The sequence below is a fragment of the Acomys minous genome, assembly GCF_964271855.1.
Source record: "Acomys minous genome assembly, chromosome: 2".
Classification (NCBI taxonomy): Eukaryota; Metazoa; Chordata; class Mammalia; order Rodentia; family Muridae; genus Acomys; species Acomys minous.
The window spans coordinates 34,630,833-34,649,222 of record NC_140484.1 but is presented as its reverse complement, the minus strand read 5'-3'; the positions used below and the strand labels follow the sequence as shown (position 1 = coordinate 34,649,222).

The following is an 18,390-nucleotide window of genomic DNA, read 5'->3' as shown; positions in this document are numbered from 1 at the left end:
CCCAAATACTGACTTTTCACCGGAGTTACCTGAAAGCATTCCATACTACAAGATGTTTGAATAGAAACTCCTTGGGTTTTCTTTTGTTTTGTCATTTTGTGGCTCAGTTGTTGAGGTTGTTGTTGAGGCAGAACTGTGCTGTGCATCCCTGGCTGGTCTGGATTTCCTTATGTAGATCAAGCTGGTCTCAAACTTCAGATGGTCCTCTTGCCTGCGCCTCTTGAGCTCTGGGCACTCCTACAGCTGGCCCAGGAGAACCCTTGTCCTGAAACTTCTTCCTGGATATGACATGCTCTTCTGTAACCACGTATGTTTATTTCGGTGTTTCTCCAAGTGATCTCTACTAAGAAATATACTAAGAAAGGACCAACAAATGAAATCAATTCTGAGGTCTAAATATTTGCGGAAAGGGAGTAGAGTGCAGTGTCTTCCAAGGCAGTTTCTCAACCTGTGGGTCGCGACCCCTTTGGGGACGTTGAATGACCTTTTCACAAGGGCTCACCTAAGGCCATGGAAAACACAGATGTTTACATCACTGCTCATAACAGTAGCAATATTGCAGTTAGGAAGTAGCAATGAAAATAACTTTTGGGGGGGTCACCATACATGAACTGTATTAAAGGCTCACAGTGTTAGGAAAGTTGAGAACCATTGGTGTAAGGCATTCAGAGTGTACGTCAGCCTGTGTATCTCAGCTTGCCCCTCGCTTCCCCAGCAGTGCTTGGCCACCCCACCACCTTCTTCAGTACCTGTTCACACTATATTGTCCTGGGATCAGAATGTGTAGAACAGACTGGGGAATACAAGCTTAGGAGGCAGCTTCCAAGCACCTCAAGGCTGATGGACTCAGCCTTAATACAGAAAGCTAAGTGAGCTTTGATGATAGTCTGTGAAAGGTGTGTGTTTTCATTATTGATTGGCTGCCAGTGAAATACATTATACAACAAAACTTTCAAATTTATTCTGAAATGGGAGTTGGGGTAGGGACGGGGATAGGCCTAGTTCCCAAATCTGGCCTCTCTGTTTACCTCAGAAGATTGCCACACTTCAAAACACCGAGAAACCCAACCCCATCCTCTCTCCAGACCGGACAGGGACTCTGAACATGAGCTTTACATTGAATGTAGACACAATCGGCAACGTTAATAATGTAATATAAGTGTATGTATTGAGAAGGAGAAATATACCGAATCTTTAAAGAAAATTATTTATTTACTCAGATAGTCAGTTAGTGTGTGTGTGTGTGTGTGTGTGTGTGTGTGTGTGTGTGTGTGTGTGTGTGTACATGTTGGTGAGAATACACACTCAACTGAGACGAAGATGAGAATGATGCCAAGTATCCCCCAACCCTCTCCATGTGTTCCTCTGAGGCAGGGTCTATCCCTGAAGCCAGAGCTCAGGTCTCTGCTGAGCTGGAAGCCAGCAAGCTCCAGAGAGCCCCCTTTCTCTGTCTCACCCTCAGACATGGGGCTACAAGTATTCTCCAGACGCCTGGCTTGTTACCTGGCTACTGGGGTCCAAACTCTTAACCACTGATCCATTTCTACATACATAAGCACGCATGCACACACATTTAAAATGCACAGAGCCCGTCTGACAGTGTTGGTTGTCATCTCATAATAACATAAGGGATCATCACAGTGGCAGGGATGTATGCTGCAGAACCATACATCCCAGCAGAAGACACCTTGGAAAATAGCAAAGCTGCATCACCTCCCAAGCGACTCCTCACTTCATCAGTCATTTCCAGCTGGAGATACTTTATGGCAGCTAGCACTGCCTCCTTTCAGTGTGACCCAATCCCATTGCTTTCTTGAGTCATTGTCTTCTGTGTCTGCTAATGTACGTGTCACGGCCACCGTTATAACCCTCTGTCCACACAGTCCCCTGCTCATAGAGCAGCACCTAAACCTGAGCTCTGAGGTATGGCTGGTGAGCTGCACCATCACCCGCCCCAGTGGGCCCTGGCCATGCTGTACCATGTGGATGGGCGCCTCATGGATCTGCCACCGCCTCAGAAAGCAACCTCTGGACTGAAACAGAAGCAGAATCGGACTCTAGACTTTTATTATTGATTATCGGCTTCTCTCTTTTCCAGAAACCTTCTGTACGTTTATCCACAGAGACTGAACTTTGCTAACAAGCTAGCCTCTGCCCGGAACATTACAATAAAGATCCAGTTCATGTGTGGAGAAGACCCCAGCAATGCTATGCCGGTAAGGGGAGAGGTAGCGTTTGCCTTCAGTCGGTGGGCTGTGCTCCCAGGTCACAGGGACGAAATCTAGAGTTCCTCGATGTGGAGAATATGTCCACCACACACCCACGGTCTCTTGACGATCCTAGACAAGTGCTTTGCCAATGAGGCACATCCTGCTCAGTGTAGAGTATTCTGTCCCAGCCAAGCCTGCTCAACACATGCAGGGACCTCTCTAGCTAGTCCAGGATTACCACCAGGACAGTGGTGGAGAGACAGCGTTAGCCTTAAGTCTCTTGCACACATTATGCCATTGTGAGTCATGACATCTTGGAGCTGACGATCATTTTAAAGGACTGAAAAACATTGTAGGGTCTCTCCACATTGCCCATGGAGTCATGCCATGCTAACGCTCTACAAAGTCAGAGGGTGACTCGGGGCTCACTGTTTGGCTGAATTTCTTCCACGCATGCACTTCGGTGACGGGAGGCCATTTAGAACAAATCTGAAGAGAAGGCTATTGATAATAAACACACACCTGCTCAACACCCTTCAGGAATGGATTTTTATCCTGAGGCAAAATGTAAACTAACAGTACAGACTAAAATAGTAAAATAGTTTTAGCCAAGAAGCCCCTAATGCAAAAATTTGCTAGTAAATGGCATGGTTGTTAGTTATTACTATTGCCCAAGTCCTGGAATTCACCTAATATTCACCCGGGGTTGTGGCTACTGATAGAACACTTGTTTAGCATGTACAGGTTTGATCCCTTGCAATACATGGAGGGGAGGGGGAGGGGGCAGACACGCCTAAGCACAAAGTGGAGGAGGGGAGGTTTTGGTTTTTCCCCTCATATCCTTTTCTGGCGGAAGTAATTTCTTCCTAGTGCTTCCTTTCCCTATATACCTACTTTCTAAAAAGTGATCCCTCTCTCCCACCTATTCTCTGATGCAAGGTGCCCTCTTGCAACCATGGCAGGAAAGGTAAAAGAGGGAGGATGCTTGAGAGGAAAGGAAGGTCTGGAGGGCTCCCCTAGTCCTCTCTGCCGTAGCCCTGGCTTCCAGGCGTGTATGTGCACATCCTGTGTGTGGCCAACACACTCAGCCAAGGTTTCTCTGAGTAACCCTGGCTGTCCTTGAACTCACAGAGATCCACCTATGTCAGACTTATGGGTGCTGGAATTAAATGCATTCCCACTGCCGGCTAGGGTTTGGTTTTGAACTCCATGAGTGCGTTCCCCAACAGTATCTGCAGCTGTGATGATTAGTTTCATTCACCAAGCCCTGGCCCTGGTCTGTGGGTCACCACATCTAGAGGAAAGGGCTCTTTCCTTCGCCCAGAAGCAAGTTCACTAATTAAGCCATGCACCATTGGGGCTGCAGCAGACTCCATGAGAAATCCGCACACAGGTGGCCAGGGCAGTGAAGACCATGTCCTTGGAGGGGAGAGGATCCTAGTGTCTCACTAGGGACAAATGAATGTGACATTGCCATGTGTGTCCATGCACTGAGGCAGGAAAGACACCACATCGGGCTTTTTAATCTCACAAGCCTGTGTCCTCAGTCACTAGTTTGTCCCTTGAAGGCTCAGTTTACTCATCACCCCACTTCTGGTTTGTGTAGTTGGGCCTTAACTTATAAAAGCAGTGTGAGAACACAGTATCCTGTTGATGGGATGGCAGAAGACTTGATGGAGTCAAAAATCCCTCTTAACCTGGTTCCTTCCACATTGACAAACAGGTCATCTTTGGAAAGTCCAGTGGGCCTGAATTTCTGCAGGAAGTGTACACAGCAATTACATACCATAATAAGTGAGTATATTTCAGAGTCCTCAACATGTGTTCTGCAACCATTTCAGTATCTCCTAAGTTTGGGGTTTTGTTTTTGTTTTTTCTTTTCTTTTCTTTTCTCCTTTTCCAGACAAGGTTTCTCTGAGTAACCCTGGCTGTCCTTGAACTCACAGAGATCCACCTATGTCGGACTTATGGGTGCTGGAATTAAATGCATTCCCACTGCCGGCTAGGGTTTGGTTTTGAACTCCATGAGTGCGTTCCCCAACAGTATCTGCAGCATAGAGACTGAGGGGCAGAGGAGTTTATGCCCGTTCTATAATTCTGTGCTGTCAGTGCACAATTTTTATAAATAACTAAGGCTTTGAGGAGAAAATATCTTCAAGAATCTAATATGATCTTGAGTATTTAAAAAATGATGAGAGATTCATATAGTGTTAAATAAAGAAGAGTATTTTCTCACTTGATTTGAGATCCAAAGAGAGCCAGAAACAAAACTCACCTCTCTTTGGTCATCCTGTCATCTGCCCCCTTACCCACTTTAAACCAACCAAAGGAGAAATGGTATATTCAGTGACATCAGTAAAGCGAGTCATGGGCCTGTCTAACCTCAGTCACACTTCACAGGTAGAGGAAGGACATCTCTGTGATGGCAGGTAGGGTTTCACCCTGGCCTGATAACCAGATTCCTTTAGGGGCCTCATGTGAACCCTGTCATATGTTCATGTGTCATGTATCATGGCTTATCATGGGAACTAAGTGTTGTGTAGCCTTAGCACAGCCCCTTAATGAGGACATCCACATGCCAGGCCTGTTCATGGGGCTGAGATGAGAAAAGAAGTCATAACGGTGCTTTGAACTTCATCCTCTTTTCAAACTAAGTTCTGTTGTTCCATCATGTGTGGGGAAAGTCCTTCTGACTGTGACCATTTGTATGTAGGTGGAGTATTTCTCACAGTGTCCACTTGGCCTCAAGGCCAAGGAGCAGCTGAGGAGCAGGATAGCTTGAGATGAAAACCCCACGGCATGCAGGCACTCAGGAGCAAAGGCTCAGGGGATGCTCCGCCGCGTACCCAGGGAGCCACCCTTTTGCTGACAGTGACTTGTGTACAATGTGCGTTTGATACAGGTCTCCTGACTTTTACGAAGAGGTGAAAATTAAGCTCCCCGCCAAGCTCACAGTGAACCACCACCTCCTCTTCACCTTCTATCACATCAGCTGTCAGCAGAAGCAAGGCGCCGCGGGAGAAAGCCTTCTGGGGTATTCGGTGAGTTGCTTTCAACTTGCCGCCTCCTTCTCTGCGGTTGCTGGTGAGCGAGCCGAGGTCCCTGCAGAGAGTGTCTACAGTCTGCTCCCTTGCTTTTCCCCCTGTCAGGAGCTGCAAAATGTGCTGGGCCACATTATAGCGGAGAGTAGAAATGCCTTTACTTAGAGAATGACAGCTTCCTCAAATGGAGAGCTGGTGGGCGGTAAATCTTTAAAGAATATTCATTCACCTAAGAAAAACGCACTGCAATATCTGTTATTTCCAAATTTAATGTAAGTGCTCCGTGTGTAGAATTAGCTCTGCAGGGGAAAGAAGTTATTTCTTTAAAGAACGTGAAAGGTAAAATGAGCATTGATATTCAGACGGGAGCCAATACTGGCCATAAAGAAAAAAATGCTGCTACTTTGGCTCAAAAAGCAGCAAATCATTGACATCACGGGAACTCTCAGGGAATTTACAATGCAAAGAACCAGACTGAAACTGCTGCCAGAAGGAGATCTGGTCAATATCTAATCATTGTTTAGCTGAAGCTGATGGCTGCAAAACTAGATAAATCGCCAGGGCTGTGTACAGCCGTAAAAAAAACCACTTCGCTCTTGACATCATCTGTTTCAGTGGCTGCCAATTCTCCTAAATGAGCGTCTTCAAACCGGGTCCTACTGTCTACCAGTTGCCTTGGAAAAACTGCCACCCAACTACTCCATACATTCTGCTGAGGTAACCAGCGCTGTCTGGCAGCTGCTTCCTGTCCAGCTGTGGTCTGGGATCCCTTTCCCACACCCACTTCCCGTTCCCCAGGATGTGTCTGAGCTCTGAGGTTACTTGCTGGCTTCTCCCGGCTTGTCATCTCCAAGCACCCTGTGTTTTCTGAGGGCACATTGTTCTCACAGGATGGGAGGACTGTCTGGCAGTGAAAGAAAATTTACTCGTTTAGACGTCACCACATCAGAATGTTCCGTAGGTGCAGTGTGCACCTGAGGCGATGATGTTACACCGAGTCGTCTGCCCTGCGCAGTGTTCTGTAGATGAGGAAATAGATTGTGCCCACTTGTAATAGATACTGTTCCTATCGAGAATCCTTCCAGAATGTTTCTGGGCCTGAATCAGCAGTTCCTCTTGTGGGCCAGTGGTCACAGCCTGGTAGACAGACTGTAGAGATGCCAGTGCCAGAGCCTCTGACCTTCCTGTCCCAGCTGTTCCCCTTGATTTTGCGGTCTGTAGCAATGCTCCAGTCTAAAGATAGTCCCATGACTCTCAGCCCACTATCATATTTCTCTACCATTTTAGTAGAGGTCTACATCAATGAGTATTATTTTTAAGCAAATCATCTCTTACTTGTAAATATTTTATCATGTATCTTGAAAAAATAGGACTCTTTTTCTAGCTATCACAGTACCGTCAATAGACATTAAAATTTAACATAATCCTGAATGTCATCCTCTATCCATTCAGTGACCACCCTTCCTGTTCCCCACCAGGGTCAGGTAGAGCTCTGTAAGCTTTGGGATCCAGTTTGTGCCTTTCAGAGAGATTCCACGGGGCCCCATCTCCTGCCACCTCCTGTGTCCTATTCTCGCAAGCATAGCATGCTTGTCATTATGATGAAAGAGGCACAAAACCCAGGCTGGGCCCTCTTTGCTCCAGCACTGTCTGATCTCTAGAGAAACGTAATACCAATGGGCGCTTGAGGCGAGGTCTCTCTAAGGCCTAAGGAAGTAGGTGTTGCTAGGAAATGAAACGGAAGAAGCACAGTGGACAAGCAAGAGCTAGAAACACTGTGCTAAAGGGGAAGTCATTTCTGGCGTTCAAATCCCACGAATTTCCAACCTCTCTCCTGACGTCCCTGATTCATGGGAAGATCCCCTGATCATTCTCCTAGCATCAGAGGTCATCAGTGCTGAATACAAGGTTAAATATAGATTACCAGCTAATTCTCCTAGCACTTGAGCAAATGCTAAGGCCCAGGCAGTGGGATTGACTCGTCAGCGTAAAAATAACTAGTTTGGTGCAGACAGACCTGAACTTGATCCAAAGGCCTCTGACTCCCAAGCCCAGCTATGGAAGTTCTCTGTTTATTTGACGTGCCGGACAAGTTGCTTGTACTGTTTGTTAACAATCGGAAGAGGGAAGCGCATGGCTAATCTTTTTTCTTTCTCTGTCTCTAACACAGAAAGTCCCTTTACAGAACCCTCCCATTAAGTGGGCTGAGGGCCATAAGGGGGTATTTAATATTGAAGTGCAAGCTGTTTCTTCGGTTCACACCCAGGTAAGGAGTGTCAAGGCCTGCCCCTCTCTGGGCTGTCCATCTGCTTAGTCCCCTTTCTTCGCAGTGTGATACCTAGTACACCAACTCTGCCTACAGCGTGAGTTGGAGCCTGATTAACTTTTTTTTCCTGATTAACAGTTACTTAAAAGGCCCTATTTTGTACACCACGCTCTACAAAGAAGTCCTTTGCCTTTGCTAGAAGCATCTGGGACTTACACTTCTAACCCTAAGCACTGGCTAAGAGATTGCACCAAGTTCCTGGGCAGATGTTGAAAGAATAGCGCGTTATAATAGTCTTCTGCCCTCCCTCCTCCCCAGGACAACCACCTGGAAAAGTTCTTCACCCTTTGCCACTCCCTGGAGAGCCAGGTGACCTTCCCCATCCGTGTGCTGGACCAGAAGATCTCGGAGAGCGCGCTGGAGCACGAGCTAAAGCTCAGCATCGTCTGCCTAAGCTCCTCCCGCCTGGAGCCCCTCGTGCTCTTCCTGCACCTGGTGCTGGACAAGCTTTTCCAGCTTTCCGTGCAGCCCATGGTCATTGCTGGTCAAACAGGTAGAGGCCTGTGGGCTGGGAGGAGACATGGCCAGGCAGGCAGGCAGGCAGGCAGGCAGGCAGGCAGGCAGGCAGGTGTTCTTTGCCGAATGAGTCACGGCTTTCTACAAACACACAAGTGCTGTGAGGAACCTTTGCAACATTTGACATGAAGTCATGTCCAGTACTTTTTTGTCAGACTCCCTACACGCCTAAAAGAGAAAGGAAGAAGAGCTAGAGAGAGATGATGGCTCAATGGTTAAAAGCACTTGTTGCTCTTGCAAAGGGTCCAGGTTCGGTTCCCAGCAATGGAAGTTCACAACTATGTGTAAAGTCCAGTTCCAAGGCCTCTGATGTCCACTTTTGACCCTCCCCTCCCCCAGCCACTGAATGTACATGGTACACACTCGTACATGCAGGCAAAACACTCATATGATCAATAAGATAAAATAAGTAAATGTAAAAAAGGAAAGTTTTTGAAAGAAGAGACGGGGAATGAAGGGGTGAGAAAGAGGGCGAGAGAAAGAACATTAAAGTGGGTTCCTAGCGCTGACAAGATGGCTCAGCAAATAAAGACGCTTGTCTCCAAGCCTGGTGGATGACTTGAGTTTGATTCTTGAGATCCACATGGTAGAAGGGAAGCACTGACTCCCTTAAGTTATTGTCTGAACTCCACATTTGCACCATGGCACACAAACGCACGTGTGTATGCGCATGTGTGCACATAGGCACAAATGTTTAAATGCTTGTAAATAGGAGAATTAATTTATGCTTATGATACTCACTTTTAAATAGGAGAATTAATTTAGTTACTTGCCTACGTACGATACTCACTGGCAAATTCAGGCCTGTATCAAAACAATAAGATAGAGTAATTGAGGGAAACATCTGAGGTCAGCATCCGGCCTTTGCATATACATGCGCACAGGAACGCATGTACACAAATGTACACATGAAGACAAGGCTGTGCTGGTACTCTCGGTCTGCAGACCCCACTACATAGCCTACTCTCAGCTGAGGTTAGCGGGTGAAGGCATATGGACATGTCCTGGTTCTGGAAAACTGTGCTGTTTGCAGGGGAGAGAAAAAAAGAAGAAGAAAGGAAGGAAGGAAGGAAGGACAGACAGATGGATAGATAGCCAGGCATGGTGGGTTATGCTACCATGCCTATAATTCTAGCTGAAGCAAGAGGTTGCAGTGAGTTCTAGGCCAGCCAGGGCTACACGGAAGCAACTTGAACGTGTGTCTTTGGTTCTGGAACACTAGAACTGACTGGAACATTCTTGCCTCCCACCTACATTTTTTTTTTCTAGCTAAGGTGGCCAGTGATCAGGACAGACTGTTACTAGCCTGAGCTCGTTGTCAACCTCAGTTTCTCTTTTCTGTTGGCTCCTCAGCAAACTTCTCCCAGTTTGCCTTCGAGTCTGTGGTGGCCATTGTCAATAGCCTGCACAACAGCAAGGACCTGAGGAAGGATCAGCACGGGAGGAACTGCCTGCTGGCCTCCTACGTGCACTATGTGTTCCGGCTGCCTGAGCTGCACAGGGACGCACCCAAGTCAGGTACTGTTTGCCAGTGGGCAGGTGGCCGGCAGAGTACCACCTCAGACCACTGCCATGGAGTTAAAAGCTCAGTTTTGTTTTTTAGAGTAAAACTTACATACGTGCTGAAATTAAAAGTTTCTAGCTATAGCCGGGGCATGGTAGCACATGCCTTTAATCCCAGCACTCTGGGAGGCAGAGGCAGGAGGATGTCTGTGAGTTCGAAGCCAGCCTGGTCTACAAAACAAGTCCAGGACAGCCAAGGCTACACAGAGAGACCCTCTCTCAAACAAATAAGCAAACAAAAAGTTTCTAGATGTTTCTCCCTCTCTTCACTCATTTTATGTTGTGCTTGCTGTGTCTGCCTAGTAGGTAAACTTCTCAGTAACTTTTAACCTGCTGCCAATTTACGATTTAGTTGAGGATCTGTTCTAAAAGATGGAGAATGGTTGACTGTGTAAGATTCTAGAAAAAGAGTAAACAGTATCTATCCAATGGCAGTGATACAAATGAAAGTTCTTAAACCTTTAATTATATAAAAAAGTTCTCATTCTCCCAGCTTAGGTTAATAACCATCCATTTCACTGTTCTTCTTAGGTATTTACATAGGCAATAAACCATAATGTCTGTGCATGATATAAAAAGATCATCAGTACACATCAGCACCACATCCAGGCCAGGCATGGTGGTGCATGCCTTTAATCCCAGCACTCTGGAGACAGAGGCAGGCAGATTGCTGTGAGTTTGAGGCCAGCCTGGTCTACATAAGTGAGTCTAGGACAGCCAAGGCAACACAGAGAAACCCTGTCTTGAAAAACAAAACAAAACAATCCCACATCCAAATAAAATTGGTACCTTCTTAGTCTCTGCAGTCATATTTTATATAAATCTGTAATTTCAGTCCATTTTTAAAACCAGAGGTGGACTTACCTTGAAATATTGCATATACCTGTCCTTAAAAGATGACTGTGGGTGATTCAATTTTGAACAGTCTTCCTCCATGACTTACAAGACTGCATCATTCAAATATTGATCAAACAGAAATATTCCTATTTCTAGTTTTCCTTGAGAATTCAGAAACTCTGGCAACTTGGGGGTCTGGTTCATTGTGGCAGTGACAGATTGGTACCAAACATGTGTCTCCAGTTCCCCCACAGTCCTCCCTACTCCCCACCACCTCACACCCTGCCCGCCTCACCCACCATCGCCTCCCTGCCCTGCACAGCTGCAGAGCATGGGACTTCTTCCCAAGGCCCCACGCGGTAGGTTTGCATTTCCCCACCATGCCTTCTCCGTTGTATCCGTCTCAAGCTCTGTAACTGACTCTGTCCTGTCTGTTGACATGTCTCCGGCTGCTTGGATACAGGTGGCGCCACCGCTGTCGTCCTCGACCCCCGATATCACACGTATGGGCGCACATCTGCCGCTGCAGTGAGTTCAAAGCTCATGCAGGCCCGTGTGATGAGCAGCAGCAACCCAGACCTGGCTGGGACACACTGTGCAGCAGACGAGGAAGTTAAGAACATCATGTCTTCCAAGGTAGGGGCATGGCAAGCCCAGGAGGGCACATGTACTCCTGTTTTGCATTCTAGCTGATGCATACTGTATACATTTCTGGGTACAGCCTGACGGTCTGATATATAAGTACACTGCATATTAATCAGGTCAGGGTATTTAGGGTATTTAGCACCACATACATCTATCATTGCTTTGTGGTAAGAATGCTAACAAGCTCCTTTCTAGCTATTTTGAAGTATTGTCACAATGCTGTTAGTTGCAGCCACCCACTATGTGATAGCACACAGAGCTTTTCTCCTGCTGAGCTGTGGCATTGTAAACACTCTTTACAGCATGGCATGGTGGCTCACACTTGTAATCCCAGTGCTTGGGAGACAGAGGCAGGCAGATATCTGTAAGTTCAAGGCCAGCCTGGTCTACAAAACGAGTCCAGAACAGCCAAAGCTGCACAGAGAAACTGTGTCTCAAAAAGCAAAAAAGAAAAATAAAAAATGAACACTCTCCATTTTGTTGTTTTATTTCTATTTATTTTGAGTTCTCATGTAGTTCTTCCAAAGTGCTTGGGAATCTACTGTTTATTTTTAATTTTTAATTGTCACAGAGCATCTAGACCTGTTCTTTGGGTAAAGTATGGTGTTTCAATCCATGTATACAGTGTGTGGTGGTGAGACCTGGGCAACTTGGCACATCCATCACTCAGACATGCATCATTTCTTTGTGCTAGAAGCATTTAAAGTCCTTTCTTCTAGCTATTTTGAAATATTCATTTAATTGTTATACAGTGACTCAGTTTCCTTACTATTAATGTAACATTTGTCACAGTTTATGAACCGATATTAATGCATAGTAATATAAACTTATATTTATTCTGATTTCCTCAGTTTCCCTAACGTCTTTTGTTCCTATTCTGCAATGTTCTCCAGGGGCCCACACAGCATTTTTCAGTCATATCTCCTTAAGCTTCTCTTGTATATAACAATTTCTTAGACTTCCCCTGTTTTCTATTATCTTGACAGTTTCAATGACTAATAAATATTTTATTTGGGATTTTGAAAGCATGCAGTTTAAACCAGTTGGTAGTGGTACACACCTTTAATACCAGCACTTGGAATTAAAATAAAGAAAAAGAAATGTTCCTTATGGCTTAATTAATATGTTCAATTGCCAAGCAGTGGTGGCACATGCTTTTAATCCCAGCACTCAGGAGGCAGAGGCAGGTGGATCTCTGTGAGTTTGAGGCCAGCCTGGTCCACAGAGTTCCAGGACAGGCAGGCTACACAGAAAAACCCTGTTTTTGAAAAACCAAAACCAACCAAACAAAACCCATTTAATTCACATGCCATGTTGTTCATCCCTCTAAAGGTCATAATCCAGTGGGCTTTAGCACATTCAAAAGACCTGCAGTAAATGTGTTGCTATTGTTATTGTTTAACACAGAAATGAGCAAATGCTCCAGATGAGCGCTCTCACACATACAGCCTAGAACTGGTTTTTAAGCAGGGGCCAGTAGTAATGTTTTTTGATTTGCTAGGCAACACATGATTATGGTTGTTGCTAACAGCCTTGGTTTTTATGTTTTTTAATAAAAATTACAATATTAAATTTCTATATATGTTAAGGTAACATTTTTCTGATAATTTTGTAGTAAGGAATGAAATTTAATCCAAACAGAAGAGGGTTTTGACCATTATTGTCTGGTGTAGTACCTCATTAAACCACGGTGGGGCACTGTTATCATGCTTTTTCCCTACTTTCCTAGCACACTGAAGGAACGAACAGCGTGGCACCTGAATCTTTTTGTTGTTGGTTTAGGTTTGATTGATTGATTGATTGATTGATTGATTGATTGATGAGGCATTGTTTCTCTATGTAGCCCTGGATGTCCTGGAACTCCCTCTATAGAGCAGGTTGGCCTCGAACTCAGAGATCCACCTGCTTCTGACTCCTGTGTGCTGGGATTAAGATCATATGCCACCACTGCCTGACTCTTTTAGGGTATTTTTTGGTTTTGGTTTTGGTTTTGGTTTTGGTTTGGTTTGGTTTGGTTTGGTTTGGTTTGGTTTGGTTTGGTTTGGTTTTGATACAGGGTCTCACTCTGTAACCCAGATTAGCCTAGAACTCAGTATGTAACTCAGACTGACCTTAAACTGACCTGAATGCTAAGTTTACAGGTGCGAGTCATCATGCCTTTGTCTTTGTCAAATACTTTTATAAAATATTTATTTAATTTACATGTAGAAATATTTCTGCACGTATGTGCATTATGAGCATAGTAGGTGCCAGAAGATACCAGAAGAGGTGTCGGTGGTGAGCCGTTACGAGTGCTGGGAAACAGGCTCGAGTCCTCTTCAAGAACAGCGAGTGCTCTTCAACACTGAGCATCTCCATCTCTGTGGGATGCTTTTATAGTTTTCCTACGGAGCTAAACATATGATTTTTTTAAAATTAGAACTATTGACGTGGAATGAGTGTTTTGTGGTTTGTTGTTTTGTTTTATTTGTTTGTTTTTGTTTTTTTAGACAGGGTTCCTCTGTGTAGCCTTGGCTATCCTGGACTCATTTTATAGACCAGGCTGGCCTCTTAACTCACAGAGCTCTGCCCCTGCCTCCCAAGTGCTGGGATTAAAGGTGTGTGCCAATACTGCCAGGCTTGTTTTGTTTTGTCTTAACTGGCCGTATTCATTGTACACAGTGATGGGTTTTGTGAAGAGTTTCTTTCAAGTACATCATCACGTACTTTTACCCTTGCCCCTCAGGAGTCTGCCTTCATCTCCATCCCCTTTACCCACCCCTGCTCGTCTCCTTCCTTTCTGCTTTCATCCCATATGTAAGGGATTCACGCATCTATATACAACTTATGCTCCACAAATAAGAGAGCACCAGCAAAAGATGTCTAAGTGTGGGTTTTCGCTTAATACGGTGGTCTCCGGGTGTACCCTGTTCTAGCACACAGCAGAACTTTGCTCTCCTCTGTGTGTCCATGAAACATCTTCTCCACCTCATTATTTGCTAATAGATACTTTGGGTGTTTTTATAGATTGACTATCATGAATAGTGATAAATAAATATTGATGAGCATGTATCTTTTTAGTGCCTCTCAGGGACATAGCCAGATGTGGTCATCACTGAGTCAGAGGGTAGTGCTGTTTCTAGTATTTATGGAACCACCATACTGATTTCCATAATGGTTGGAGCAACTTAAGTTCCCCAGGGGTAAGGGTGGGGGCCGATGAGGGTTCTCTCCTACCCATCTTCACCAGCACTTTATTCATGTTTATTTTCTTAGTGACAACTATTCTCTTTCTCAATTTTTATTAAGTCTTTGAGACATGTATACAAGCCCTTTGATGACATTCACCGCAACTCCTCCAAGGTTCACTCCTACCTCCCTACTCATGTCCTTATTGGCTGTGGGTTTGTTTTTGTTTTTCTCATTGGAGTGTGGTTGACCTACCAGAGGCCACGCCCATAAATAAAACAGACTCTTGCCCGCCCCTTCCCTCCAGCCATCAGCTGTTCATAATAGCTCTTTAGTTAGAGGTGACCTCATGAGCCACCCCCCTCCCCATAATGATGGCTCTTCTCAATGACAGCTACTCTGATGAAGGTGAGACAGAACTGCCATGACTATTCTGTTAATGCTTTTATTTTTTTCCTCCCCCACCCCGTTTTTTATGGTAGTGGAAGGATCTAGTTTCATTACTCTATATGTGACATCCAGTTTTCCCAGCACCACTTACCAGAGAGGCTGTTTTGACACAACATGTTTCTTGCACCTTTGTCACATGACTGGGCTTTGTGGGTTTGGTGGCTCTTCTGTTTGTTGGGTTGCATGTCCGTTTCTCTGCAGGTGTCATGCTGCTCTGCTGCTGTGGCTCTTGTAGTATGATTTGAGATCAGATATTGATTATGAGACCCCCAGCATTAGTTTTTCCTAAGTATTACACTAGATATTTGGGGTCTTTTGTGATTCCATATTAATTTTAGGGGTTTTTTTTCTATTTTTGTGAAGAATGTCATTGAAATTTTGATGGGGGCACCATTAAATGTATAGGTTTAATTCAGTAATAAAATTGTTTTTATTATATTAATTCTGCAAACCCATGAGCACAAGCAGACTTTCTGCTTTCTCTGAGGCCATCCCTCCATGTTTTAAAATGCCCATTGTAGGGGTCTTTCACTTCCTTGGTTAGATTTGTTTCTGTGTGTTTTAAGATGATTATAAATAGAGTTATTTTCCAGATTTCATTCTCAATGTGTTTATTCTTGGCATATAGAAAGGCTACTGATTTTTGTATATTGATTTTATTTCCTGATATTTTGATAAGTAAACTTTCATAAGCGTGTGTGTGTGTGTGTGTGTGTGTGTGTGTGTGTGTGTGTGTGAATGATAGGATCTTACATGTATGCAACTGTTGTCTACAAATAGGAACAATCTGACTTCTTTCCTTCTTTGATTTCTCTTATTGTCCTAGCTAAGACTACAAGGACTGTATTAAATAAGAGTAGAGGAAATGCACACTCTTATCTTGCTCTTGAATTTAATGGGAATGCTTAAGTTTTTTCCCATTAAATACAATGTTGAATATTGGTGACTTAGTTGGGTTCCTACTGCTGGGGTAAAACACCATGATCTAAATCAAATTGGGAAGGAAAGTGTTTCTTTTACTTATATGGAGATAACAGTCCATCACTGAGGAAATTCGGGACAGGAAATCAAGCAGGAACCTGGAGGCAGGAACTGAAGCAGAGGCCATGGAGGAGCACTGCTTACTGCCTTGTTCCTTATGCTTTGCTCAGCCTGCTTTCTTATTATACCCAAGACCGCCTGCCCAAGGGCTGGTACTGCCCAGAGTGAGTTGGGCTCTCCCACATCATTTGTTAATTAAGAAAGTTCCGCCACAGGCTTGCCCACAGGCCAGTGTGATGGGAGTATTCTTTCAACTCAGGTTCTCTTTTATCAAATGACTCTGGCTTATGTCAAGTTGACATAAAACTAGCCAGCACAATAGGTTTGGAATCATAGATATCCTTTATTGTATTGATACATGTTTCTTTATTCCTAGTTTATGCAGAGATTTTTTTTTATCATGAATGGATACTGAATTTTGTTAAAGGCCTTCTCTGCATCTATTGAGAAGGTCATGTGGCTTCTGTCCTTTAGTCTATGAATACACTGTAGTACATTTACTGATTTGAGTATCTGCACCATCTTGGAAGTCCACTTAGGCATACAGAATGATCTTCCTGGTGTGTAGTGAATTTTGTTTGCAGTTGTTTTATTGAGAACTTTTACATTCATGTCCTTCTTAGAATTTTATTGTTGTGGGATTTTCCAGGTTGGGTAAGGGGAGATGCTGGCTTAGTAGGATGAGTTCAATGGCATTCCTTTCTTCTTATTTCATTCAATAGTTTGAGTAACGATGGTGTTAGTTCTTTGAAGGTCTGGTGGAATTCAGCAGTGAGTTCATCTGTATCTGAGCCTGTTCTTTTTTTTTTTTTTTTAATTAGGAGACTTTATTACAGGGTCACTCTTGATGGCTTTTATAGATCTGTTTATTTATATCTGTTGATTTCATCTTGCCAAGACATATATGTATAAAAAGTTATTATCCATGGATTGCTGTGAGTTTGTGGCCAGCCTGGTCTACAAAGTGAGTCCAGGACAGCCAAGGATACATAGAGAAACTCTGTCTCAAAAAAAAAAAAAAAGAAAGAAAAGAAAAAAGTTATCCATTCTAGTCTTTCCAATGTATTTGAATATTTGTTCCAAAGTACACGCTAATCATCCTCTGGAACTTACCAGAATTTGTTGTAATGTTTCCTTTTTCATATCCAATTTTAGCTCTATTTTTTGGTTAATTTAGCTAGCATCTGTCAATATTTGTGTTTTCTCAAAGAACCAACCATTTGCTTCCTCAATTTTTTGTATTGTTCTTTTCATTCTCGTTTCATTAATTTTGTATCTACTGATTGGAAAATTGGCCTATTCTTATTTTTGTAAGACCTCAAGGTACATTATTAAGTTATTTCACATTTCTATGAGTTAGGAAAATTCATTGTGGTATGGGGGCGCATAGAGAGGTGGGGAGAGGCCTTTGTTTCATGAAATTGGGTGTGCTAATTTATAGTACATATATGTTTAGAATTGTAATTTCTTCCTGATAAATTGTTTCCTTAATCAGTATGAAGTCACCAGTATTTACTCTTACTAATTTGGCTTAAGGTCTGTTTTGCTGGATATCAGTAGAGTTACCCCTGCCTGCTTTCTAGTTCCATTTGCTTATAATGCCTTTTCCCAAATGCTTTCACCCTAAACCCAAGTAAGACATTGTAGAGAGGTACATATTTTACAGGCAACAAATAGGTCTTGTTTTTAAATCCAATCTGGTAGTATCTGTCTTTTGATTGGAGAATTTAGACCATTAACATTTAGGTATTGAGGGCTGGAGAGATGGCTCAGTGGTTAAGAGCACTGACTGCTGTTCCAGAGGGTCCTGAGTTCAATGCCCAGCAACCACATGGTGGCTCACAACCATCTGTAATGAGATCTGATGCCCTCTTCTGGCCTGCAGGGGTACAAGCAGACTGTATACATAATAAATAAATCTTTTTTTAAAAAACCATTTAGGTATTGAAAGGTACACATTAATTATTACCATTCTATTATTTCTGTGTTTAGTATTTTCCTATTTCTCATTTGCTTATTTACTATTCTAGTGTGGTTTATTCTTTCCTATAACCTCATAGATAAGTTTGTCTTTCTCATTGGTGCATGGGATCCCTCCAAGTGTTTTCTGTGGTGCTAGGTTAGTGAGTGTGAAAATTGTGTAATTTGTGCTTGTCATGGGAATTTTTTTTTCTACTGCTATTATGAAGGATAATTTGGGGGAATATAGTGATCTGTGTTGGCGGTTACTATCTTTCAAGCTCAAAATACATTGCTATTCCCTCCTGGCTCTGGGGGTTTCTATTGAAAATAATCTGCTTTTATTTTGATGGGTCTGCTTGTATACAAGACTTAGTGCTTCCTTCTTGAGGCTTTCAGCATTCTTTATGTTCTGTATACTTTGTGCTTTAACTATAAGATAAGAAAGACTCTTTCCTGGTATTGTCTGATTGATGTTTGAAATAAGTCCTGTATCTGAATAGCCATCTTTTCCTTAGATTTAAAAACTTTTCTACACCAATTTTATTGAATCTATTTTCTATACCTTTAACCTGTACTGCCTCTCTTTCTGTGCTCTTTTCCGGACATTTCATAGGTCTTACTTGTTCCCTCC

General features: G+C 43.6%; 1 protein-coding gene across 4 annotated transcripts in view; it reads left to right on the top strand.

Moving 5' to 3' along the window:
* Positions 1–18,390, top strand: part of DOCK8 (dedicator of cytokinesis 8) — a 204,464-nt gene that overhangs the window by 115,163 nt on the left and 70,911 nt on the right. For all 4 annotated transcript variants that reach the window (XM_084771714.1, XM_084771715.1, XM_084771716.1 and 1 more), the window contains 8 exons: positions 2,099–2,216; positions 3,934–4,004; positions 5,113–5,251; positions 5,867–5,968; positions 7,422–7,517; positions 7,836–8,070; positions 9,447–9,611; positions 10,957–11,129. In XM_084771714.1, coding sequence (XP_084627840.1) covers positions 2,099–2,216; positions 3,934–4,004; positions 5,113–5,251; positions 5,867–5,968; positions 7,422–7,517; positions 7,836–8,070; positions 9,447–9,611; positions 10,957–11,129 — 1,099 coding nt within the window. The remainder of the gene's footprint in view (positions 1–2,098; positions 2,217–3,933; positions 4,005–5,112; positions 5,252–5,866; positions 5,969–7,421; positions 7,518–7,835; positions 8,071–9,446; positions 9,612–10,956; positions 11,130–18,390) is intronic.